This window comes from Protobothrops mucrosquamatus, unplaced genomic scaffold (genome assembly GCF_001527695.2).
Source record: "Protobothrops mucrosquamatus isolate PMUCROS unplaced genomic scaffold, P.Mucros_1.0 scaffold158, whole genome shotgun sequence".
In the NCBI taxonomy this organism is placed as follows: Eukaryota; Metazoa; Chordata; class Lepidosauria; order Squamata; family Viperidae; genus Protobothrops; species Protobothrops mucrosquamatus.
Genome location: NW_015386522.1, coordinates 704,272 through 730,376, shown reverse-complemented (window position 1 = coordinate 730,376; position 26,105 = coordinate 704,272). Strand labels below are relative to the sequence as shown.

Sequence of the window (26,105 nt, the reverse complement as noted above, 5' to 3'; positions counted from 1 at the left end):
AAGACATGGCTTTTTCAGCAAGCGGGTCTGGCCTAAGGTGAATTTTAAATAGGGACAATTTTAATGATTTTAATAAGACACAGCGACAAATATTTGTTTTTAATTGGTTTTATTGGGGATAATGTTTTATACTGTTTTAATATGCTGTGAGCCGCCCTGAGTCCTGTGGGGAGAAGGGCGGCATATAAGTCCAATAAATGAATGAATGAATGAATGAATAGCATGTGTTAGCGCTCCTAGTGGGCAGACATTCCAAAATGCCCTTATCTGAATGGCATTACCTTTGTGGTACAAAACTTAAACTTTTGTAGTCCATGTACCTCTGTAATTTCTCTGTAATAGGAGAATAATAATTCTCCTATTTTGCTTCTTCTGCAGCATTGTCCAGGGCAAACACATATTTCACATAAAGCTTCTCCTTTCTGATGTTGATGGTTATCAACCATCAAATACTGCATCCCTACTTTTTATGTTTTCATTGTTTTTATTGGATCATTATTGTAAGAATAAAGTATATATGAAAAATCTCTGCCATACAGAAAGAAAACTTGATTTCCCTTGCTTGTGATCCCTTGTCCCTGGTGTTCCACATTCTCTGATTCATATACAGGAGCACTTAAACAATCAGGGCAGCCACCACCACTACTTTTCATTTTACAAATTATTTCCGAATAATAATATAAAAACTGTCCTAGAATTTTGCTTATTTTTAAGGCCATATTTTATAGTTCCAAAATTAACTCAAACCAACGTCTTCTGTTTTATTTTCAAGTCTAGTAAAGGTGATGGCTCACAGAAGGAGATTAAGTATGAACCATTTTCCTTTTCCGAGGGTAAGTAGAAAGACATTTAAGAACTGCAGATATTTTTATTCTGCCTTATCTTAAAAATTGAAAGCAGATATATTATTTGGGAATGCCAATTAGTGAATATCTGAAACTATGATTGAAACCAGTATGAAGATTGTATGCCACAGTACTTTGAATAGTACTTTGTTACAGCTAATAAAGGACAGTTAAATCTAAAGGACAAGCTAATAGCTATAGAACACAGAAGTTAGCAAATTAGGTATGATTTTCATGTTAAGTAAACAAGAAGACCTAATAGCTGAAAAAGAAAAAAAGTGACTTTTCTACAATGTACACTGAAAGGATTGTAACAGCCACTATGTAGGCCAGACAGGCAGAAAACTAATAGCGCTTCCATTAATACAAACTACCGTAGTGGACAATCAGAAGACACTATGAAAACTGTTTACTTTCACAACACATGGGCAGACTTAATCAAAATTTTAACTAGAAACTATGAGCAACCTTGATCAAGCTACATCTAAAAAAACAATAGGGAATTCCTGGAAGCTTGACACTCAGACAAAGCAGCCATAAGTAGACACTCGAAGATAAATCACATTTACATACCATTTAAAAGAGACTATAAAAAGCCAAGAAGGGGACAGAAAGACTACAATACATCCTCTCCAGGGATTAACACCTGACAAACAAACAAGCAGAAGAGAACACTCTAATCAAAGGACTACCAAGGACAAAACAGCCACACCAAAACTGTATATAAACAGGGAACAAATCCCACCCTCACAGCACTGATGCTGTTACCTAGTTAGATAATGAAACATCTGCAAGAAAACAACCAAATTCAAGAAAACACCAAGGATCCTACAGTTAATTTCTGAGCTACATATATTTTCTTCTATTGGTTAAGAGACCACAAGTCATAATTTTTCATGTTTAGTATATAAATTTCCATTATTATAATTCAGCAAGCTTTTAACTTCAAATTAAATTTGAAACTCAGAAATAACTAATACAAAATGATAGATTAAAATAAATGTAATGATTCTATTTTCAATAAAAATTCAGTGTTGAATAAAATTATTACATTTATTTTAATCTAGCTTGAAATGTTTGTGTCTTAAACATTTCATATTATAATAATCTGTAGTCAGCTGCAGATGGATCTGAAGAAAAAGTGATAGAAGTAGGAATGCTAGTATCTTGCCAGTTCTGTTGTATGCAGTTGTACAACTTTTAATGCAAAGCACTCTGATTAACTCTGTTACCATACCTACAGGCGTGATACCCATAAATATCTATTATGCATTTACTTCATTGGCTTCTCCCACCTCTAGTATCTGATTATACTGAAATACATGGAAGCAGGCCATTCACTGTGGAGATAGTGTATGTTTTGGAAGCACAGGTCTGCTTAAGCAGTAAGACTTTGGGACTGCTTAGAGTTTCAAAAAATTAAAACCATCCAGCAATCTTTTGAAAACCAAATGCACAGGTATAGTATAGCTGGTTCCTGGCTCAATAGTTGTAATTGTGAAAGGGATTTCAGAGTCCTAGTGGACAATCATCTAAATACGAGCCAGCAATGTGCTGCAAAAAGTCAACACAGTCCTAGGCTGCATTAACAGAGGTATAGAATAAAAATCACATGAAGTATTAGTACCACTTTATAAAGCCTTAGTAAGACAACACCTGGAATACTGCATTCAGTTTTGGTCATCACATTACAAAAAAGATATTGAGACTTTGAAAAAAAGTGCAAAAAAGAGCGACTAAGATGACTAAGGACCTGGAGACAAAAACATAAGAAGAACGGTTGCAAGGATTGGGTATGGCCAGTCTAGAGAAAAGAAGGACTAGAAGTGACATGATAGCACAAACAAGAAGGGGCTCAACCTATTTTCCAAAGCAACAGAAGGCAAGAAACAAGAAACAATGGTTGGAAACTAATCAAGGAGAGAAGCATCCTAGAACTAAGAAGAAATTTCCTGACAGTTAGAACAGTTAATTAGTGGAACAACCTGCCTCCAGAAGCTTTGAATGCTCCAATACTGGAAGTTTTTTTTAGAAGATACTGGATAACCACTTGTCTGAAATGGTATAGGGCTTCCTGCCTGAGCAGGGGGTTGGACTAGAAGACCTCTAAGGTCCCTTCTAACTGTTATTCTGTATTCTGAAACGGGGATTGGATCAGGGAAGAGCATGCACAGTTGAGAATACATTTTATTGATGGAGAGAAATCATTGTCCCAAATATATTTTGTGGAATTAATCTGCTTCTCCTGTTCTGATTCTGAAATAAATAATATAAATGGATAACAGTAGTTAGTGTAAAGTGTTTATTATTATATCACATTGTACCATCTTCTTTGCCTTCTCAGATATTGGTTCCAATAATTGTGGCTATTACGATCTACAGGCAGTGCTAACCCATCAAGGAAGATCTAGTTCTTCTGGACACTATGTATCTTGGGTTAAAAGAAAACAAGGTATTGAAGCAATTGTAGAAACTAGCCAAATGATAGAATAAGTTACTTGGGTGCCTTTTTTGAAAACTAAATTGAAAAATTAATTCTGCAGTTATGTTATTCTGCCTTTTTATATATAAATCAAGGTGGCAACATATCTAAGACTTCCACCTTCAATTTCCCCACATCCTTTTGGGTTGAGAGAGAATGACATGTCCAAGGTCACCCAACAGGCTTTCATACCCAAGCCCCTTTGTGGCTTTCATGCCTACTAGAACTCAAGATTCTTGCTTTCTAGGCCAGCACCTTTATTACTACACCTTGCTGCCTCTCACGTTAATGTCATTTAAAATGTTATTTACTATGTTTTTTTCTCTCCCACAGATGAATGGATTAAATTTGATGATGACAAAGTTAGCATTGTTACACCTGAAGATATTTTGAGGTTATCAGGCGGTGGAGATTGGCATATAGCTTATGTTCTACTTTATGGGCCACGCAGAATTGAAGTAATGGAAGATGAATCTGAACAGTAGACTTCCTATCTACATCTGTAAGGTGTGAAATAAATGTCTTAATTCCAGACTCACAAACTGCAAAATTGGATCACTAAAATACTATCATCTGGTGCAAAAAGACAGCAAAACATGTTTAAAATTAAGGCCAATAGCAATCAGCTACTTATTAGGAGTAGGTTGATACATTTGAAAATAATTTTAATACTGTATTGCAAAAGTTGGTATTTAAAACAATGTTAACTATTAATGAAATTAAATGAGCCTCCAGCTTATCTAATTTTTTAGGAAGATATTTATTGCACACCTATTCATATCTTTGTTAACTCCTGCATGGTTTCTACCAGTTCAGTAGCTGTCCATCCTTTTTATTGTGTCAGAAAGATAAAACTCAATTGTTGCCTCAACATGTAACTCAGTGCTGCTACTCATAGCCTGTGGAAATATGGCTACAATCACGTATTTGTCCAGCCTGATGTGCCAACTCAGTCTGCTCTGTTTCTGGCATTTTTGACTCCAAATAAAAAGTGATCAGTAATGATGGTGCTTCTTACATAAATATTGTTGGTGTTTGTGTTCTATCTAAAACTTGTGTCCCGTTTCCCTTCATTCTGGTACCATACTTTCAAAGGCATGGTGATCTTTCAATCAAATAGTTGGGAATTACAGGAATTAACATCTGAACATTGGACATTAAAATATTGCCCACCTACACGGGGTACGAAAATTTGCCAATAATGGCAATTATCTAGAGGAAGGTACAGGAATCTTAAAATGTAAAAACACAATATTTTAAAAAGCATGACATTGAAAATGACTATTATTGTACATGAAGGGTAGAACTTCAAAGATTTTAGTTGCATTAAGCTTGTCTTTGCTTAATGCAATGAAATAGAGCTAATTTATATTAAATAAATGCAAATTTTAATGAGTTTGAAAAGTTAATCCTATTAAAAACTTCCTTATCTGTACAGCAAATTAAATAGTTATGTTTTTCTTAAAGCAGATATATTCTGTTGAGCTGTTCTAGGTAAAAGGTTTGAAAGCATACACTCTTTAAGTCTACAGTTCCAATCTTGCTCTGTTCCTTTTGGAAATTTTCACCAATGTCTAATCTGATTCTTTCCGTTTTGTTCCACTGTTGTTTTGCTCAGAGGAAAGACAGAGTAAAAGAAATAGAAAATGCTGCAACTGAGCTGAAACCTCCACAAATAAACCTAACTAATGTTTCAGCATATCTGCTTTAAACACCCCTTTTGGAAATTACAATGGAACACAAAGGTTGTAAAGTCAGATAAGCTATTTTCATCTAGATATATTATAAAGAGAGAATCTGCAATTCCCAGCTGCATCTTTAAAGTGACAGTCTTCTCTTTGTAGAACTTCCATAAGCACTTACTGAATGATGTTTATAAATTGAGCCAATGAAGGAAAACCACTGAAATAATGGACCTCGCTAAAGGTGGCTACAAACAAAAAGGACTGTGGCCAGACCTGAAGATATTGATTTATATATTAAATCTCAAAAAAAAAAGAAAAGAAAAAGAAACCCAGTCTAGGATTGCTGATTTTTTTTCTCAAGAGGTGAATCCTAATTCTGGTGACCAGAGTAGTGACACAAAAGGGAAACATGGTCTTTTGATCCCTATCACTCTTGGACTACAGTATTATCAACACAGATAATAGGACCTCAAACACTGGAAATAATGCAACAGAGAAAATAGCTATTGCTTACATACATATGGACACTAGCACACTTGCTGTACAACCAAATACAAGAACTGTAACAAAGATTGCCTTATCAAGGCATGTTTCAATTCCTCCAAGCCATATGACTTGGGATTTCTTACTGGCAAATGAAGCAAATGTTTTAAGGGGTTCAGGATTTCTATTTGAAGACTATAGAAGCCTTGGAAGAACAATAGATAGTGATAGAGGAGATGGCATAAGTGGTTTATCAATGTAAATACCTTTTTAGGCAAGAGAGCATAGGGGAATCATGTTTTCATGACATTTTTAAACTCCTTTAGATAAACCACATTACATAGTTTGATAGTAGGCAGGAATTCCTTACCTGAAGAAATAGAGATTAGAAATATTTGTAATGAACGGCCTCGTTAAGAAGAGTTGATTAATAAACAGACACAGTTACTATCTAACTTTACCCTTCTAACCTCAAAAGCCTTGAAAAGGAGAGAACAATTCATGAGACAGTAGGAATACAAAAGAAGTGGAAAACAAAGGCAAGCCTCATGATATGGGACAAAGCAGCCAAAAATGCCATGATCACTCTCCACAAAAAAATAGTATACATCACAGTTTCTCAACTTCAGCAATTTTAAGATGTGTTGACTTGAACTCCCACAATTCTCACAACCAACATGCTGGGTTCAGGTTCAGAAATATTGATCTAGATCTTACAATCTTGACAGGAAAATAGGTTTATGAATAGCAAGATGAAAGCCATTAATATGCCTCCAACTTCTGAGGGACAGCATATCATAACAGCTTCTTGCCATCAAGATCTAGGGCTCACAACCACCAGCATTTAATTTTTTAAGATCCAATTATAATATTATCCAGCAGACAGTTATCAAAATAATGGTTCTAAAAGATAGTGTAATACAGCTGCCATCAACAGATAGGCATAGTATCTTACAACCCTCTGAAAGACGTTTTTTGCAGAATGTTCTTTATACTGAATTTCTTTACATCAGCATTACCTGCTTCAGTAGTTAACCAGAGTAGTGGACAGAAGTTGAACAAATTGAAAAGACACTGAATAAGTTTATAAAAGAAGCCACAGAATTCTATAAATTAAGTAGGACATAATTGGTCCTTCTCCAGCATTGAGATGCATGCTTTAGGGTGAAAAGTTGACTTCTTATTGTTACAGCTCATTTCACATAAGCACAAGGCTAAACCAGAATACCTAGAAATATTTTTCTCCAACAAAATGCTTTTTAAACATTTACTCGAATACTTGACATAAGGGATAACGTTCACTACACCTGAATTTCATGGAGTTCTCCAAGAAACAGCACAATTTAATTGCCTAATGGGAAGAATATTTGTCCTCTTCAATATGCCACTTTTTTTTCAAACTACAGAACATTAGGATCAGAATCCCAAGTTAACCAATTTGCTATTTCATTTCAAATCAGCATTGTGCCTGATTTTTACAAAACCTTGACCTAGAATGATTAAAACCAAGTATTTGTTGCAATTCTGCTATCAACGTAACATTTGGAGGCACTCTATTATAACAGACTATATGAAAATCATAGCTTAACTGTAATTTAGTCCTTATTGATTTCCTATATACAAAGCTTGTTACCAAACAAACAGTAATTGCCTTTGCTAGTTTTTCAATAAAGAAATTAAGTGCCTGCTTACATATAATTTGAGATTGGCCCCTTAAAACATCCTCAGTTATATTAAAGACATCCCTTTTATAACACACTCATGAGTATATATTTTCTATTTTTGCACATCCTAAGGATTTCAGAGGAATGCTTAATTAGTAGTATGAATTCTTTGCAGAATTTCTAGACAATTGTTATTAAGAGAATTTATTGTTCATCAAATTAAACCGCCCTATCAAATATTACATTCAGCAACAATGGCCATTGTTTTAATTAAAAAGCTATTTTCAGATTAGCTATTGTTTTCACTGTCATTGGTTAAGCTTTCAGAAATGTCATTCAGCCCAGCTTTGTTCAATGCAATAATCAAATTTTCCATAGTAGCGTGGATTCCTTCTTGATCCTGCCAGGTAACAAGCAACTGCTTAGCTCTCATCTTCAGATCTTCACTATCTAATTCAATCTGCCTTATATCAGAGTCTTTCATTTCCAAGTATGGAGCCAGGATTTTCCAATATTCACCGAGTCTGTTAGCAAATAATTCTATTTGTTCTCCTGTTACAAGCTTGTCCCGTTGAACATCTGGACCTAAAACGAAAATGAACAAGATTTTTAGACAATGCTGTTCAATAATTGGACAGTAACCTAAATTGTTCCTCGAAACTGACTATTTTTCACTGAAAGGTCAAGGTAACAGTGAATGTTTACCTGAGCATGATGTAAATGGCAATGTTTTATTTACATTCCAATGCGTATAAAATGTTTACTGAAAACATGCTTAAGAAATATCTGATTCTTAAATTTACTACAGGAAAACAAAGATATTAACAATTATTTTATTTTTTTATCACATTTAGGAACTGCCCAGCTCTCTTACAGTATTAATTAATTAATACTGCGAAACTATAATATTTCTAGGTAATACAAATAATAATGTATCCAATTTTTAGCAAACACCTTGTCAGTAAATTGAAAATAAGTTGTCTGTATGAACACTGAAGATGTTCTCCCCAAATATACTGTATAGTGATGGGATTCAGCCGGTTCGCACCAGTTTGGCAGAACCGTTAGCTAATTTTTTTGTTGCCCAGGCCCAGAATGGACTTCCAGAAGCGGCATCCACACAGAGAACATATTTGAATCCCACCACTGCAAATATATAATGTATTCAGACATCTCAACAACAAAAAACAAGACAAAAAGGCTAGTGGGGAATTGGCCCTTGGCTTGCTTAGGACTGAATGTGCTAATTTACAATTCATTTTAGAAATAACAAAGAATTAAAATTTGAACAGTAGAGAGGGAAGTCATTTTTAAGGTATACGTTACTGATAAGGGACAGTACTGAAAATCAAGCCTGATTACCTCAGCTCTATTCAAAAGTGAGTGGACCTGAGATGCAGAGGAGGAAAATTTCAGTTGGAGTAAGCTAGAGAATATGGCTATTCAAATTAGTAATAAGAAAATATAGAATGCCAAAATCTGAAAGTGCAGTAGAACAAATATGCAGCTAAACTACTGAAGAAAATTTTAAAACAATGCTATCTTGAATAAGGAAACATTAATGAAACATTGATTACATTTATACAGTCACTACAAACTGCACACAAATTGTATATGAAATAATCATATGTGAAATAGGGAAGAAAGGGCTCATGCAAATGAATTTCAGCAGTAGGAATAAACAGCTTAAAAACAACATATGTTAAAAGTTCTCAGATTGGGAAGCAGAAAGAAATTGAAACTTTGAAGGTATTCCTATGATATTTGCTCTATGTTATGATGAGCCAAAATATTTTACTACTGATTTCTTAAAGTGGAAATTAATTTTCAAAGATGATTCAATGGCTGACAAAGGGATTCCTTTTTAAAAAACGTAATCAAAAGAAGTTACAGGTAGTCCTCGACTTATGACTGTTTAACAACCATTTGAAATTACAACCATGATAAAAATTTACTTAAGATCAGTCCTCATACTTCTGACCATCAGTGTCCCCATAGTCACATTATCAAAATTCTGGCAACTGACATGTATTTATGATGGTTGCAGCATCCTAGCGTCATGGGATAGCCATTTATGACTTCCCAGGGGGCTTTCAACAAGCAAAACCAATGGAATAAACCATATCTGCTTAATGACACCGTGATTCATTTAACAACAGCAGTAAAAAGATAGTAACATCAAAACTCAATGACTGCATCGTTTAGTGATGGAGATTCCAGTTCCATTTGTGGTCAAAAGTTGAGGACTACCTATATATTAAATCTGAAAAGCATTTCAAAGAAGAAAATATTATAAAGATTTGAGAATGTGCCACAGGTTATCCAATAGTAATGCTGGATGAAATGTGAATCGTAGAGGCCATCCTCTAAAGAAGCTATGAAGCTGCAGCACAACAATATCTTTTCTGCTTCCAAGATACATAAATCTGAAACTCTTCATTTTGAATTGCAACTCAGAGCGGTAAACAAGAACTCAGTGAGAATGTTCTGTTCACATACTCCTTTTTTTCAATAGGTGTCAAAGGAAACAGGGAGAAGCCCAAGAATCCAGCCTTACTTTCATTGTTTTCTTTTAATAAAGCATCATTATCTTCCTCATCTTCATCCTCGCCTGTTTTAATTTCTTCAGAAGGAGGCTATAATGAGAGAATTGAGTATCACTGTATGTGTTTGGTCAAAAAAATTGTTGCATGGTGGTATCTTGAGCACATGACAGAAAGTTTTGAAAACATTTGGAAATTATAATACTGTACATTTAGGATTTTTGTTTTCACAGAGGCAGAGTACATCACAAACATTGAATAAAGAATAAAAAACTAAAATCTCTTTTCAAACGAGGTTCAATTGCATTTCTGAAGTTTGGATATAAAAAACTCTTTATTGTACTAAATTGCTAGGTTGATAGAAATAATATCTCATTGCAATAAAAACATTTTAAAAATATTCCTAAATACTTAATAGGTAATACAAACAAATTTGCTACAACTCATTCAAAACTTCATTGTCAAGACAAATTTCAGTCTTTCCATTTTTTCCCCTTTTGCCCCTTTATACTGGCCAAGTGAATGTCCAAACTCAAATATGGATCTTTTCATAAAAGAACAAGAGTACAAAATATATACTCTTTTTAAAAGATTATCACCATTAGCTAAGGAAACAAAAAACAAAAACAAAAAAATACTATTCTGCAGAGATTTCTATTCACAAACAAAACTTGACCATTTGTAAGACAAATGAATGAAATTATAGGCAAAAATATCTATCACAGAACATGGGCCCAATATTCTTATTACTTCTTTAAGTGTCACATATATAGTGGATGAAAGGAGATGTCCGGCATTAAAATTTGGTCATTTGGAATAGGATAGATTTGGGGAGATGAAGTAGAGGAGAAAAAGTAAAGAGTAAAGAACTTCCTAAAGTATTCCATTTTCCAGAGTAGTGAGTCAAATCAAAATCCATAAGCCTTCATATAGTTTTTCTCTCAATATAAATTTTCTTTTTGGTTAAATTAAAATATATACTTCATGCATCAGATGAATAGCAAAGTTGAGCAATGTTAAGGTGAAATAGCAGAACTTAAATAGAATATGTTTTATTGACTTTCTTAATCATAGTCACTACACTGTTCTGAATTTATTAATTTTACTATAAAAATTTATATCATTAATTACAGAATGAGATTGTAATATTTCTGAATCTGGAAGTTAATCCCATTGTACTCAGTGGAATTTACTTCCGAATGGATAGATTTACAGCATCACTTCATGATACAAAATTAAATATTTCAGTAACAAAAAGAGAAGAACTATGTCAGCTTAACACACTCTAAAGTTTTTCAGAACTGTTTTGCTTCTACTTTAAAAGCATAGATAGTAGAAAAAAGTTTTACATGACATAAATGTAAAGAAATAAAATGTTATTTTTGTATATTTATATTTTAATTATTTCAATTAAAACAACATTCATTGTAAGCATAAAATGTTCAAAATAATTATATGTATTAGACAATATTACTTACAGGTAATTCTTTTGCTAATTTAATGACCATGTTTTCAAGGTATTCCGGTAAACTTTTAAACTGTTGATTGGTTGGCTGAAAAAAGTGAGGACTTCTTCTTGCCAATAATCTTAATGCTCTCCAGCCGTAGTTAGAATTATTCACAACCCTATGTTACAAAATGAGAATTAGACTACGGTATTTGATGATTAGGAAAAAAGTATTTTCTTATTACATCAAAATATGTTTTGAATATACACCTGAACAGGCAGAATTATGAAAAAAAATTATTTGTGGAACATACTTAAATTCTTTATCAACCATGTTTTCAGGATCTGCTTGTTCTATAGCTTCTTCAAAAAACTCTTCCAATGTTGGCATATATTCTCTAGAAAATAAACAGAAAACAAGTGCTTTATTTGGAACGAAGAAATATTTCTTAAAATATTGCCCCCTCTCTAAAATAACAATACAACTGTTAATTTTTCTGCTTCAACTTCTTTATGTTTAGAGTGAGAAATCCTTTGCATGAGCAATTCAATAAATTATTGAGATTATTCCTCTCATTACTATGTAGCCTATCACATGGCACATACATTCATTTAAAAAAAATAATTCAGATTAAATTATCAAATAATAGCAGAATTAATTACATTAAGATATGATTAGTGTAAGTTGGAGAAGCAATCCAATTTCCAGGAAGCCCCGTTACTGGACAGAAGCTCCGTCCAACACTGATTTCTCTGCTAGGAGATCAGAGGGGAAATGTCTTTTTGCCTTTTCCTAGATGGAAAAAGGCAATGTATGGAAGAAAATAATGAACAATCACTTCCTGCCTCATCCTACACAGACTTAGAGCAGAATCTGCTAGCTGCAATTGGAATCTAACCCTTCCTGGGTTTTCGCCTTCCTCTACGTCAGGGGTGTCAAACTGCCGGCCCACGGGCTGGATGCATCATGCCGAAACTACGCCCACCCCAGCTCCGGCAATGGGGAAAAAGTCACGATACATCGTGACCCGTCACGTGAAGTTGCAAGTCTGACACCCCTGCTCTACGTCTTCCTAAAGGAGAAAATTACAGGACAGCTGAAGTGTAATAACAAATGCAGGTATTTCAAATGCTAACACTAACAAAAACACTTCATACAGAAGGAACTCATGAAGGTTGGGCAAATGCCTTGCATAAGGATCTGTGGGCTAGAGATACCCCACCTTTAATCTAGCAAGTCATGAAACATGATATAAAAGTTGCAAAAAAACCTTATTGATAGACTGAATTACCATTTGTCTATTTTCCCATAGGTACGAGGCTACAAACCAGATCATGATTTCCCCAACTCACCTCACAGGCTTGTTATTTTGGGGAAAATAGGAGGAGGAAGAAGTCTTAGTTATGTTTACCATCTTGAGTTATTTATAAATATAATAAAGACAGGATATAAATGAATAAATCCTATTACATACTTTTGCTGATATATAAATAACCCAACCACCATGAAAAATATAGATAGGGATTAATTCATCAATTTGTTTAAAAAAATCTAATCAACATCATCATGACAGAGTCCAAAAGATTAAGAGATACTACCCTTCATTATACCCTTCATATAATATTCAGTGCTTCATCCATGGAAAAGGAAGATAAAATTGCAATTATCCCATCCTGACAGTTATCCAAATGCCACTCAAAGGTCCGAAGACCCAATAAATAAGGGGAGATAGGCACAAAATAAAAACAAAAAGAACACAATTGATATTCAGGGATTTCCTGTTTACCTCAATTGTGGTACAAGGACATATCTATTCTTTTTGCAGGATTCCCAATTTATGAATCAGTTTCAAGAAGCTGCAACATGATTAGCAAAATCATTGGCCAGCTCCAGGTATCAGTAGCATTAACGTCACTAGAATATTAGTTTAGGAAACAGAGTGTTACAGAAACTACAACTACTCACCGACTCTCAGATTTACACGCTTCCATGTTATCAGGGCATAAATTCCAGAGGCGAGTTAATTCTTCACTGCAAACCAAAATATAAAGCAGATTGCTATTTCTTATATTTTGTGATTCATATGCCAAATATTTCTGAACACAACTTTTTTTCAACAAAAGGCATAGGTCTATGGATGTGTTTGTGTGCAGAGGTATGAGAGATGAAATAGACTTTATACCACAAACATTACCATCATCAACGAATAACAATGTTGTTATTCAATACTTTCCATATAAGAACTAGCTTAGAATCACAGGCAAGTTTTTAATTCTATGCTCTCCTGTTTCTAAAATAAGATATGATTTAATAAGTAATTCTAATATGTAGAACTACTAATAGGTAAAATAAAAATAAATCTGTGTTAAGATTTATTTTTATTTTACTTATACATTTCTATCCTGATTTTTATCCTGAAAAGTAACCCAAAACAAATACAATTTATTAAAAAGCAAATAATTGATGTAAAGATATAAACAAATTTTATTACTACTACTAGTAGTACTACTACTATTATTATTACTGTATTTATTTTTAAAAGCCTACTATCGTTTTCAAAGAATACCAGGCAATACAAACAAAAGCAGGTGATGAACCACATTCATAAATTTAGCCACATTTTGCATTAGTTTCAAATTTCTGGGTGAACCTAAAGGGTAAAGCTAGTGCAGTGTATTGCAATGATCCAATCTGAATTTATTAGCATAGGGTTGTTGACCAGATTGCCTTTATCAAAGAACTATTGTAGCTGATGCACCTGCCATAGACAGAAAAAGACCTTCCCTGCCATGGAAACCACTTCTGCCTCCATTAACAACCATGACTCTGATAACTGCTGCAAGATTATTAGTAGCTCAATGTTGGAAAACGGATTGTTTGCCCACTATAGAAGATTGGGCATTTAAAGTTTCAAATTTAGCAGAAATGGCTAAGATTTCAGCCTATGTGAAGGATTACTCACAAGAAAGATATATATTGGTTTGGAGAAGATGGATAGATTATATTGAGAATAAATACGGAACTAANAAAATTGCCAATTCAACTGATCAAAAGCTTTTTCAGCATCCAAAAATATCAATGCCGCAGGGACTTGATTGTTCTTATCCAAATACTCAATTAAATTAACAATTTGTCTTACATTATATTTCATGTATCTTCCAATTATAAATCCAGACTGATCACTATGAATCATTTGCTTCAAAACTTGCATTAATCTATTTGCCAAGATTTTAGCAAAAATCTTATAATCTGTATTCAAAAGCGATATAGGTCTATAATTCTTAGGCTGGGTAAGATCTTGGTCCTCCTTTGGAATCAGCGATATAAAAGCCCTTCTCCAAGACGGGGGCACTTCTCCAATCTGAATACTATTAAAAAGTTCCTTTAATGGTTCTATCATCTCTTCAAATAATATTTTATAATAAATTGCTGATAATCCATCTGTACCAGGGGCCTTACCCAGTTTTAACTGTTTAATTGCCAAAATAATTTCCTCAGACGTAATTAAACAATTCATCTCCTTTCGTTGTTCATTTGAAAGTCTAGGAAAATGTGCTGCTTGTAGGTACTTGTCTATATCTGAAGCTTGTATATTTTCAGTAGCATATAATTTTGTATAAAAATCTAAAAACTCTTTTTAATCAACTTTTGTTGATATACCTCTTTACCTTTGTATTCTATTTTCTCTATATTATGTGATTTCTGTTTCTTCTGTAATTGATAAGCCAACCACCTACCAGGCTTGTTTGCATTACAAAACGTATTATGTTTCACGTAACGCAAATTAGTTGCAATCTGATAAGTCTTTAACATATTAAATTGCTCCTTCAACATATTTATAGAAACCTTTAATCTATTATCTGATGGGTTCAAAATAAAAGCCCTCTCCTTCAATTTAATCTCTTCTTCCAGCGCTTTACGTTTTTGCATCTGCTTACACCTGTATCCATTATTCATATGAATCAAAACCCCTCTCATATAAGCTTTACTAACATCCCAAACCATTGCCATCGAAGTGCCTTTATGCATATTCAAAGCAAAAAATTCTTTCAAATATTCTCTACATTTCTGCGAGAGCACCTCATATCTAAATAAATTCTCGTTCAATCTCCAAGATCTTCTATTCCCGTCTTCAGCAAATAACTCCAACCATACAGGGCTATGATCCGACAATGTTCTAGAAAAAAATCTTAGCATTCTTGACCCTGGAGAAAAGTTCAGTAGTAATTAAAAAAAAGTCAATTCTGGAGAATGATTGATGCCTATCCGAAAAAAAAGTAAAGCCTCTATCTTCCACATTCCGTTCTCGCCAAATATCTCTAAATTCCAAATCATCTTTCAAATCAAAAAAAGCTTTAGGTAATTTGGAATAATTAGGAGAATTTGAGTCCAAAACACCATTCCAATCACCCATCATAAGATTGGGCATTTAAAGTTTCAAATTTAGCAGAAATGGCTAAGATTTCAGCCTATGTGAAGGATTACTCACAAGAAAGATATATATTGGTTTGGAGAAGATGGATAGATTATATTGAGAATAAATACGGAACTAAAAAGTTTCATTTGGTTTTTGAGTAAATTTGAGATTGTTAATGTAGTTTATTTTATTAAAATTTNAGCTAAAGGATGTTATAGAATTGTTAATTTAAGGGTAATATAATGTAAGACAGAGTATAATTACTGTATTGTAAACCCTGTGTGTAGCTCTGGGAAGTCGGGGGGGAGGGAGGGGGGTGGGGAAGGGTGGGGTTTGAGGGAGGTGGGGAATTATATTGTAAAACTTTTAAATTTTTTTTAATAAAAACAAAAAACAAAAAAAACAACCATGACTCTATACACATTGACAACTTCCTTCCTTCAAGGAGAGTGTACACCCAGCCTAGACAAGTAACCTCTCTAATTCCCACATAAGGGACTATTGCTCAACAGTGTTTTGAACTTATATTTTAATCTTATCTCACCTACTTAGCCCATCTGATGTGTAAGTACATATCTTAATTCTCCACAGCTTTTCCACTTTAAATTATGTGGAAAAACAGATGTTAACATTCACAATTTAAGCAGTACTTCCAGCCTTGCAATATCACTTGGCATCATTTAATTTACAACACAAAGCAGAAATGCATTAATAAAGGACTGAACATACTTTCCCATTAGAATTTTTTTGTTAGGTCCTTTCCCTAGAAAATCTTCAGGAGCTGGTCTCTTTCGCACAAAAGGTCTCACTGGCTTGGAATCACTCGGTCTATAAAACAAGATGTCAGAGTTAAGAACTACCATAAGTGTAGGGTTACAGGTGGTCCTCAAGATATGACTGAAATGGAGCCTGCAGGGTGGAGCAGGGTGCCTCATGGGTGGAGGAGGCCCATGAAGGCCTAGCATAGGCCCAGTCTTCAAAACTTGTGCTTTGCTTCCTGCCCTTTGAGACCCTTTGCAGATTTTAGGGCTGATTTCCACCCCACCAGGCCCTGTACCCTCCTTTTCCCTAGGCCAGGGGTAGGCAACCTTGGCTCTTTTATGACTCATGGACTTCAACTCCCAGAATTCCTGAGCCAGCATAGCTGGCTCAGGAATTCTGGGAGTTGAAGTCCATGAGTCATAAAAGAGCCAAGGTTGCCTACCCCTGCCCTAGGCTGTGGTACAGCCTCACAGAAGCCGCCACCATTTTGACATGCCCACATGAATGTGCCAGTTAAGACGGTGCAGACTGTCTTAAGTAACTGTGGGTATGTTAAAAATGATGGCCGCTTCTGCGAGGCTGCTGCGCAACCCAGGGTTGAAAAGCGTGCCCTCCTTCCGCAACATGAGGTATGGAGATCTTTAAAAGTTAAGTGTGTAATGGATGATGGGCATGGGGTGAGTAGGCCCAAGGCCTGTGGGGTCTCAAGGAACAGTCTGAAGGGGAAGGGAGCCATAGGGAGGACCAAAGAACCATTCCAGATAGTCTTCAACTTACACAATTGGGACCATAATTTCCTTTGCTAGCAAGGTAGATGTTAAGTGATTTTATGACCTTACTTGCCACGGCTGTTAAGCAAATCCAGCTTTCCCCATTGCCTTTGCTTGTCAGAAGCCTGGGGAAACAGGCACAGAGTATGTGTGGGAACAGGGAAGTCTGGATAGGAGGGCATTAATGGGTGCATGTGCAAGAGCAGGAAAGCTGGGGAAAGAAAATGTGGGGTGACAGCAAAGCAGGGAAGCCTGGGAAGAAGAGCACTGGTGGGTGCGTACATGTGTTAGATCAGTGATGGCGAACCTTTTAGAAACCGAGTGCCCAAACCGCAACCCAAACCCCACTTATGTCATTGGGTGCCGGATGGGCGTGGTCCATTGGGTGGGTGTGGCCAATTGGGTGGGCATGGCTGCGGTGGTAACAGCAGACTGGGTGGGACTAAAAAGTTCAATCAATCAATTCCAACTTTGCGAGATCTTTTTTTCCCCCGCGAGAAGTTGAAATTGATTGATTGATGAACATTTTTTTTGCACATGGCAGCAGTGGCCTAAAGCAAAAAGGTTTTATAAAACCCAGCTGAAGGCCTAGGACTGGGGTGATGGCGCGTGTGCCCACCGAGAGGGCTCTGAGTGCAGCCTTTGGCATGCGTGCCATAGGTTCGCCACCACTGTGTTAGATCATAGAAAGGCTAGGGAAAGAGAGCATGAAATGTGCTCAGGAGCAGAGAGACCTGGGAAGAATGACACTGGGGAACACATGTGAGCTAGTGAAGGGAGGAGGAAGGGTACTGGTGGGTGTGTATAAGTGAGCAAAAGTGGGAAGGAAAGTATGGTGCAAGAGAGCAAAGTGCGGAATGAGAGTGCATGGTGTGTGCGAACAAAGGAGAAAAAGAGGGCATGGTGTGTACAAGCGAGTAAAGAAATTCTGGGATGGGTGCAGGAGACTTGCCCCCCCAAGTGGCTTGTGACCTCCCCTGCCAGCTTTCCCATTGATTGTGCTTGTGGGAAGCCAACAGGGACTGCTGGCAAATGGCAGTCAAGTGATCATGGGCTGCTTAAAACTGGTTGTAAGTGTGAACAGGTCACAATCAAATGACTGCAGGGGTGCTGAAACAGCCGTAACTTGAGGTACCAGTCATAAACGCCTTCTTTCAGCACTATCATAACTTAGAATAATCACTGAATGAATGGTCATAACTCAAAAACCACCTGCAATGTTGATTAAAAAGAAATGTTTTATATACGCAACCTTTCTTTCACAAAGCTTGGACAGCCCTCATTTTTCCATGAATTCCAATTTTCTTCTGTGTTTAATATATGCTGTAAAAGCAAAAAATATCAGTAACAAAAAGATTCTTAAAGGCAGAAAATGAGAGTTAGCAAAATGTAGCTTTTCTACAATGCTGAACAGTAGAAGTGCTCCACTGAATGTAGAATAAATGTTAAAATCATTAAATATATAAAGATATTTTTAAAATTCAGAATTAAAAAAGAACCTAGTGGAAGAACTGAATTCAAGGATCTAAAAAGCATGAATTTATTTTTAAATGATTACTGTGAGTAGAAGCTGGGTGCCAAAGAGATCAGCTTTACTTTAGAGGAACTACAATTTCGAAGCATACTACTATAATAGAGCCCAATTAAAATAGATGGTGCTTATTTAAACTTTGAGAGCCAGTTTGGTGTAGTGACTAAGGCTTCAGGCTAGAAACTGGAAAACCATGAGTTCTAATCCCATCCTAGGCACAAAGCCAGCTGGGTAATCCTGGACTCAGTTGCAGGAAGGAGGCAATGGCAAATCACTTCTGAAAAACCTTGCCAGAAAAATTGCAGGGGCTTGTCTAGGCAGTCTCTGAGAATTGAAAAGAAGAAATAAAAATCTAAAGTCTAATGTAATTGAAATTTTGAACAAAGCACTTACCTCTACCATTTTGGAGAATCTTTCTCCATCAGGTGGGTTTTCTGATAGAAGCTGTAATTAAAAAAGCCATAAAAATCTAAAGTTGCAGCACAGAAGCTAAAAATGTGATGCTCAGCAATAAAGCTGGAATATAACATGGAAATGTGTTCAAAATAAAATTTATGAAAAATTTATTCTTAAAAGCACCATTATGATTAATGCACAAGATGATTAATTAATCTGACCTTGTAAACTAGTTTTGTGGTAGCTTCAATCCACAGGGACTGTTCATCAGTCAGAATATAGTTTGAACTAGGAAATAAGACACATATAAGTCAAAACATACACAGTGCATTTGATACAGGACCACAGTCTTATCTGTAGGAGGAATTTTGCTAAGTCTACTTAGAATTATTTTTTTTTATAAAAAAAATTATATACCAGTAGCTTCCGTTTCTCTCTGAAAAACAAAAAAATATGATGCTTGATGCAACCAAAACTAAGAAAATACTAACCGTACTGATTTTAATGGAACATAATTCATTTTAGGCTGAAGATGTACCTCTTTTTCACATTTTCCCAGTTCTTAAAGAAAAATAAATAATCCTTACTATAAAATACCATTCTGTATGAGGCTAGTTCACTCCAATCTTTTTCCAGCACCAGATCTTTTATTGTAGCAATTTAACTGCAAGGAAGGTTGTATTTTTACAACTAGTTATCTCTCACTTGCATTCAGTTACACTTTTAATTTACTACATTAATTTACATCTTATTTCTGTGTCCACCCAAGAACACCAATGACCTGAATATGCAAGATCACATTCAGAGAGTAGAACAATAAGCAGACTGCCCAGGTGTCAAATGTATACAGATTTCTATAAAAGCAATGTAAATACTTATATCAAAAACATAGTAAGAAGTATTGCAAAATATAAAAAATTAAAATACAGTAATTACAGATCAATAAGCAATATAATCAAAGCCCAGTTTCTGTATTATCTTTAACTTCTTTCTATTTAGAATTTCAAATAGATCATAGATACTTTCCAACATAAGAGTATTTAGAAGCAGATTCATACAAGCAGACAATGATAGCAGTGAGTTGGATCATACAGGTATATTAAAGTAAAAAAAAAATTAAATGTATTTAAAAGACTTTCCTAGCTTACCTTTTAAACTTTACCTGTCCTTTTAAGTACTGAAATAATATTAAATACTGCAATAGGATATGGCGGCGAAAATTGCTGTCACTCAACTGTAAATCCATTAACTATTAAAAAGAGAGATAGATAAACACACATTCTGCAGTTTTCTGTTTTTAATAACACAAAAGTAAATAAAATGAAATTAATGGGGCAAGTATAATTAAAATGGTTAAAACCACACAAGAAGTTTGCTACAGTGTACTGGTTTTTGGAATCAATACTAGGTGTGTACATAAAATATTGAAATTAAATATGAAACTTAAATTTTAAAAAATGAACTTTTCCTATCTTGATTCTAAAAGAATAATCAAATGTGAAGTCTCTTTAACTGATTCTGAAAGGCCAGATTTGTACTTGTGTTAAGAAGCTCACTTCATTAATCTTATTTGTAGAAAAAAAAGTTACAATGTTATTTGTGGGAAATGAAATAGCCTTAGCTAAGTACACATTGCTGAATACCTGGGTGAGGCAAGCATAACTCCAGGGACACATCTGGTTAACACGTTTATCAATATTCTTAATCCCAATCACATACTAATCTAGTCAGAGGTGGGTTTTGTAACTAGTGGATCAAGTAGTTTTTGAATAAAAATCTTTTTTTTTAATGCTTTACCCAAAATGACAATTTCCTTCCTGGATGACTTCTGCTTTGCAATATTAAATCCAATCCAAATACAGAAGTTCTTTTCTTAACAATCACTTCTTCAGCAACAGTTCACACCTACAATGGTACTTATGACCACTCCTCATATCTGTGGCTGTTATTGTAGTATCCCTGTGTCCATGTGATTGTGATCCACACACACAGCGACCAGCTTGCAACTACAACATTGCACTGTCCCACAGTCACACGATTGCCATTCTTTCAGCTGCCAGCTTTCCTGCCAGCTTCTCACAAGCAAAGTCAATGGGAAACCTGCAGGATGGCCACGCAATGTTGCACTTACTGTGCTTAATGATGGCAACTGTTAAGAACGGAACTGTTGTTTCTAAGCGGCACAATCACATGATGTTGTGCTTGACGACGACATTGTTAAGCAACAGAAATTCCTGCCCATGACTGCTAAATGAAGACCACCTGCACATTCCAGCTTTTTATTTCTTCATTGCTAGTGTAGAAACTAAGTTCTACACCGCCAACAATTTCTCTTTCACCCATCTACTCTGTGCAAGCAGAAAAGCCCAAAGCTCCAAAGTTCTGCTCTTTTTCTTCAGCATTTCCTGGGAAACCCAGAGGGACTACTAGCCAAGAGAAATAACAAAGCCCTGATAAGTGCAGGGAGTTCAGTGAGAAGACAATCAGATAACAGTCCATCATTATTTTCTTGCCAACTGAAGTACTATTACAGTGGGGAGGATTAAGACAAAATTCCTCTTGCAGTAAAATCTACTTTTTAGAGACAGGAAAAATATACCTTTTCACTTGTAAGAAATTTTGCAAAATAAACATGCTCTCCTCCAGTTTTCAGCTCTTCCAATTTTTTTCTTGATGCCTGAGTGTCATCCAACTTGCAGCTCTCAAAGACAGTTAATACTTCTTCCGAGTACTTTTAAAATAGATCACATAAAATGGAACAATCAAATTATAGCCTCAAAACAGAAATGAGATTTGATGAGATGCAAAAGATGCTGGTCTACTCTCTTTTATTTCCATTACCTACTGTCCACGAATGCTTTTTATACACAAGTACATTAAAAACAAGGCTAGATAGCCATTACAGATAAAATCCCCTCAAATAAATTGTCATGTGCACTGGGTTGTCTACAACTTTTAATTAATGTTCCTTCAATGCATTCTAAAATGTTTATTCGTAGGCATTGTATTTAGGCATGAAAGCTGCTGGGTGACTTTGGGCCAATTCCTTTCTTATAGCCCAACTCACTTCAAAGTTGTGGGGAAAATAAGGGGGAGGAGTACTAGGTGTGTTCAACTTTTTGAGTTATAAAAAAGTGGGTTAAAATAACAATATTTTTTTGCTTGGAATTCCAGAAGTAGTATGTATATACCCACAAATGGAAATGAAATATAATAAGCACAATACCTTAAGAAATGTTTTCCATGAGACCTTTTCATAGCACTGCACAGGATTTCTGAAGTAATCTTGAAGTGACCAAAATTTTCTGTACAGATTATAATCTATTGGAATGGAACTGACAAACCAATATTTACAATATATTCATTCATAAATATCTCAGGCTATTATTGAAAATAAATTTGGTACATTTATTATTTAAATACATACATACATTTGTTGTCCTATTGATATTACATAAACACAGAAATGAGAACTTGTTCAATGGATAAACATCTTTGGATCTCAATAAACATAGCCACGACCAATAATTTTCCCAATTTAATAAGATTTTAGTGATTACTAGACTTTCATAAAAATAGTAATCTATAGCAAATGTAAAAGTTATTGTTATTCTTTTTAATAGAAATAATTCCAGTAGATTTCATATATTTTCTTTTATTTCACAACTGGGAATTTAAATTTATCTTTTCTTACCAACTTGTAGGAGCTTCATCATCTCCCATTTCACCTTCTTCTACTTCCATTCCTTCCTCTCTCTCCTCTGCATGCTAAAGTCACAGAATTAATTTAACTAATTACCATTGCATCTACATAAGTAGAAAAGTGTTGTACTCATTCAAAACAAAGCACTAAGATTTTGTGCAGTTATTATTACTGGAAGAAGCAAATTATATGATACTTATTTAAAATTGGAAATATAAATAATCAGTAATCTGCTGAAAGACTTCAGTGGTCGCTGAAACAGAACAGACTATGAATACTTTTAAAATGGACATTGAAATTGATTTCACAAATTGGGAAGTTCTTTTTTCACTTCTGCCTCTCCACTAAAATTTGTTCCTTAAGCAACTGACATAATTCATGATTTTGGTGCAATATAAATTAAATAATAGACTGCAATTATGCCTTATGCCAGAGGTCCCCAACCTTTTGGGCACCAGGGACCGGTTACATGGGAGAGGTTTTTCCGCGGACCGGAGGGGGCGTGGTTTTGTGTGCTGCCTGCATCCTGTGGATGGGGCTTTGCGTGTTTGTGTAGACCACTTGCTGGCATGCAACGGCCCAGTACCTGTCCATGGACTGGGGGTTGGGGACCCCTGCCTTATGCCTAAAATCTCTTCATGCTCCTTCTTTTGAGAGAATTACAGCCTACTTATTATAATTACAATTTTCCAAGTTTTCCATATTGTATGCATAACCGAGAATTAAAAAAAAAAAACCTTCTGTCCAAGGGTGCTGTCTTGTTCACTGGTATTAAAAACTGTGATATTTTCCAAATTAAATTGACTTTGCAAGTTAAGCCCTGTAGGGAGAAAAATCTGATCAGGCAAAATAATCTGAAGTTATATTTGCAAATATCATAGTTTTCTGAGCAGTTTATAAATAATCATACAATATTTCAATTTAAAAAATGCAGACAACGGTATCTAAGAAAATTTGGGGGGGAAATAAATATGGCAGATTACATATATAAAATATTATAAAATTAGGACCTAATTGGGTTTGAAATATATGTGATGGATTAATCTGTTCATTGTATTGCTGCTCATGCTGTCACTTAAAAAAAAAAACTTACCTGACTTTTCTGAAAGAGGAAATAACCTGGCCAAGAAGAGCTGAATTCTTCCACAAAACACTGTATTTTGTGATTTTGACAGTCTTCTTAAAAGATCTTAATGATATCAAAAAAAAAATTATTTAAGTTTCCACATTTTAAAAATGTTACAGGGATAGACTCTGGTATCAAACAGACAGCAGTAAATACTTTCTGCAAATACAATCATGCATTCTCTTTAATCTTTTGTTTTTTTTATTTATTTTCCATATATTACGTGGTGTTACTAAGTTGCATATGTACACAGTTCTATCTCCTTTTCAGACAGATAAATTATTGTTCAAATAAAAATGCAGATATGTCAAGCAAAATGTGCTAAATAAATCAGTATAGGTAGTCCTCAACTTACGACCACAATTGTACCCAAAATTCATGCTAAGTGATAAATTTATTATGTGAGTTTTGCCCCATTCTACTATTTTAACAATCTCTCATTAAGGGAATCACTACCGTTAAATTAGTAACACAGTTGTTAAGTGAATCTGGCTTCCCCATTGACTTTGCTTGTCAGAAGGTTGCAAAAGTTGATCACATGACTCAGGGACACTGCAACTGTCGGTGACATTGTAACTTTGAACGGTCACTAAACAAACTGTTATAAGTCGAGGACTATCTGTAATGTTTCATTACAGAATTATATTGTTAGATCTTGATCAACAATAGTAGGAAATGAGTAGAGTTTTAACAAGCAGCATTGAAAATTACATTGAAGGCTGCATCTTCATTGGCAATGCCAGGAAAAAGGCTACTCACCATTGCACATTCTTAGTAAATAATTCTTTCCCGCAGAGTAAAATGTGTTCTAAAAATAACATAAAATTCAACATGATATAATTAGTTGATATTTAAAAAACAGGATGCAGTTAATTACACTAGAGTAGGATTGTGAATAGTGTCTTATGCATGCTATAAATTTATATATTTCAAGCAAAAATAAATATGTTCATATTTATTAAATATTCACAACAGGCCTTTGTAGTCACAGTGCAGCAAAAACACTTCAAAGAAAAATGCAAAACCACAAAACAAAATATATCTAAACATTCAGTTTCAAATCAAACTGTAATTTCAAAGCAGAATCAAAATAAAATGCATTAAAATGTTTTAAATAAAAATAAACCAATGTATTTTTATTGATAATTAATTTTAATAAAATACAGACAGAGCAGGAACTGGCATGCATCACCCTGAGGTTATTCCAATGTTGTGGTATCATGGGAAAAAAAGTATTAGCTCAAAACAATGGTTGAAAAACAGGCAAATCAAATAATGTTCTTTTGGTCAATCGCCAGATCATATACATACATATCAATGGTATGAATGATCATAAAATAAGCCCAACCCTAACCTCACAGAACAAATATATTCCAACATAGTCAAAAAGACTTAAAAATAGTCTTATGCCAACTATGCATTTTTCTTTTTTAATCTAAAAAGCTATTATACAAAATTTGGCTTTCTTTGTGTCTCTATGTCTGCATATTTGTGGGTATGAACCGGCAAGCAAAAAAGCAGATTGTGACACACCATAAGATCAGAATAATGAGAGAATATGCTTTAGAAAACAGAATTTAGAAGGACATGTTCTGCTGATTCAACCTCCCCAGAAATGCAAAGGCAAATTCTTTTCTTATAAGGAATTTTGTTCTCCCTGAGTAAGGTATTTACATTTTGCCAATAGGAATAACTACGCTGAAGACAAGAGCACTTTGTAAGACTTTTATCTAATTCACACTCCCAGCAATGATATTTTGGGGAAGATAGTCCTTTAATGTCTTTGAAAAATAATTTGTGATTTTAAATACTAAATTGAATATTTTAGACTAATCTAAAAAGCTGATTAAAATAAAGTAACACAGGGAGTTACAAATATGTTTTAATCCATGAACCAAAAACATCTTGTTATATTTTTAATTAGAACCATAGTTTTGAGAGATCATCATAGTCCACTTACAACAATTTAAGAACTTCTCTGAGTTATTTGCTAGTAAAATATACAGTACTAATGAAACTCACTCTAAGGAACCACTGTGGGATAAACATCCAAAAAATGTTGGATTTAGGAATGCTGTTAAAGCTGTGCGTCCACTGCACTCACAAGTAATCTGTGGCCAGTGGACTTAATAAAGCATATGAAAGTTCCCAAATTTTATCTTGTTTTTTTCAGAATCCCACCCACTGCTCAGAAATGCTTGGTTCTTATGTATTTGCACTTCTTTCCTGCAATTGACAAATGACACGATT

The 26,105-nt window shown here is 34.7% G+C and overlaps 2 protein-coding genes across 2 annotated transcripts in view; one reads left to right on the top strand and one right to left on the bottom strand.

The window, feature by feature from the left end:
- Nucleotides 1-4,379, top strand: part of USP14 (ubiquitin specific peptidase 14) — a 27,120-nt gene extending 22,741 nt beyond the window's left edge. The window contains exons 14-16 of the mRNA XM_015813473.1: nt 773-833; nt 3,190-3,297; nt 3,661-4,379. Of these exons, the coding sequence (XP_015668959.1) occupies nt 773-833; nt 3,190-3,297; nt 3,661-3,812 (321 nt within the window). The 3' untranslated portion in view covers nt 3,813-4,379. The remainder of the gene's footprint in view (nt 1-772; nt 834-3,189; nt 3,298-3,660) is intronic.
- Nucleotides 4,380-6,567: 2,188 nt separating this feature from the next.
- Nucleotides 6,568-26,105, bottom strand: part of THOC1 (THO complex 1) — a 23,797-nt gene continuing 4,259 nt past the window's right edge. Inside the window, exons 6-21 of the mRNA XM_015813471.1 lie at nt 24,615-24,663; nt 23,823-23,918; nt 23,467-23,549; nt 22,721-22,794; nt 22,253-22,361; nt 21,626-21,757; nt 20,175-20,275; nt 19,248-19,314; nt 19,024-19,074; nt 18,352-18,422; nt 16,297-16,395; nt 13,116-13,181; nt 11,464-11,547; nt 11,181-11,328; nt 9,717-9,795; nt 6,568-7,744 (exon numbers count right to left, since the gene is read on the bottom strand). Coding sequence (XP_015668957.1) covers nt 7,449-7,744; nt 9,717-9,795; nt 11,181-11,328; nt 11,464-11,547; nt 13,116-13,181; nt 16,297-16,395; nt 18,352-18,422; nt 19,024-19,074; nt 19,248-19,314; nt 20,175-20,275; nt 21,626-21,757; nt 22,253-22,361; nt 22,721-22,794; nt 23,467-23,549; nt 23,823-23,918; nt 24,615-24,663 — 1,605 coding nt within the window. The 3' untranslated portion in view covers nt 6,568-7,448. The remainder of the gene's footprint in view (nt 7,745-9,716; nt 9,796-11,180; nt 11,329-11,463; nt 11,548-13,115; nt 13,182-16,296; nt 16,396-18,351; nt 18,423-19,023; nt 19,075-19,247; nt 19,315-20,174; nt 20,276-21,625; nt 21,758-22,252; nt 22,362-22,720; nt 22,795-23,466; nt 23,550-23,822; nt 23,919-24,614; nt 24,664-26,105) is intronic.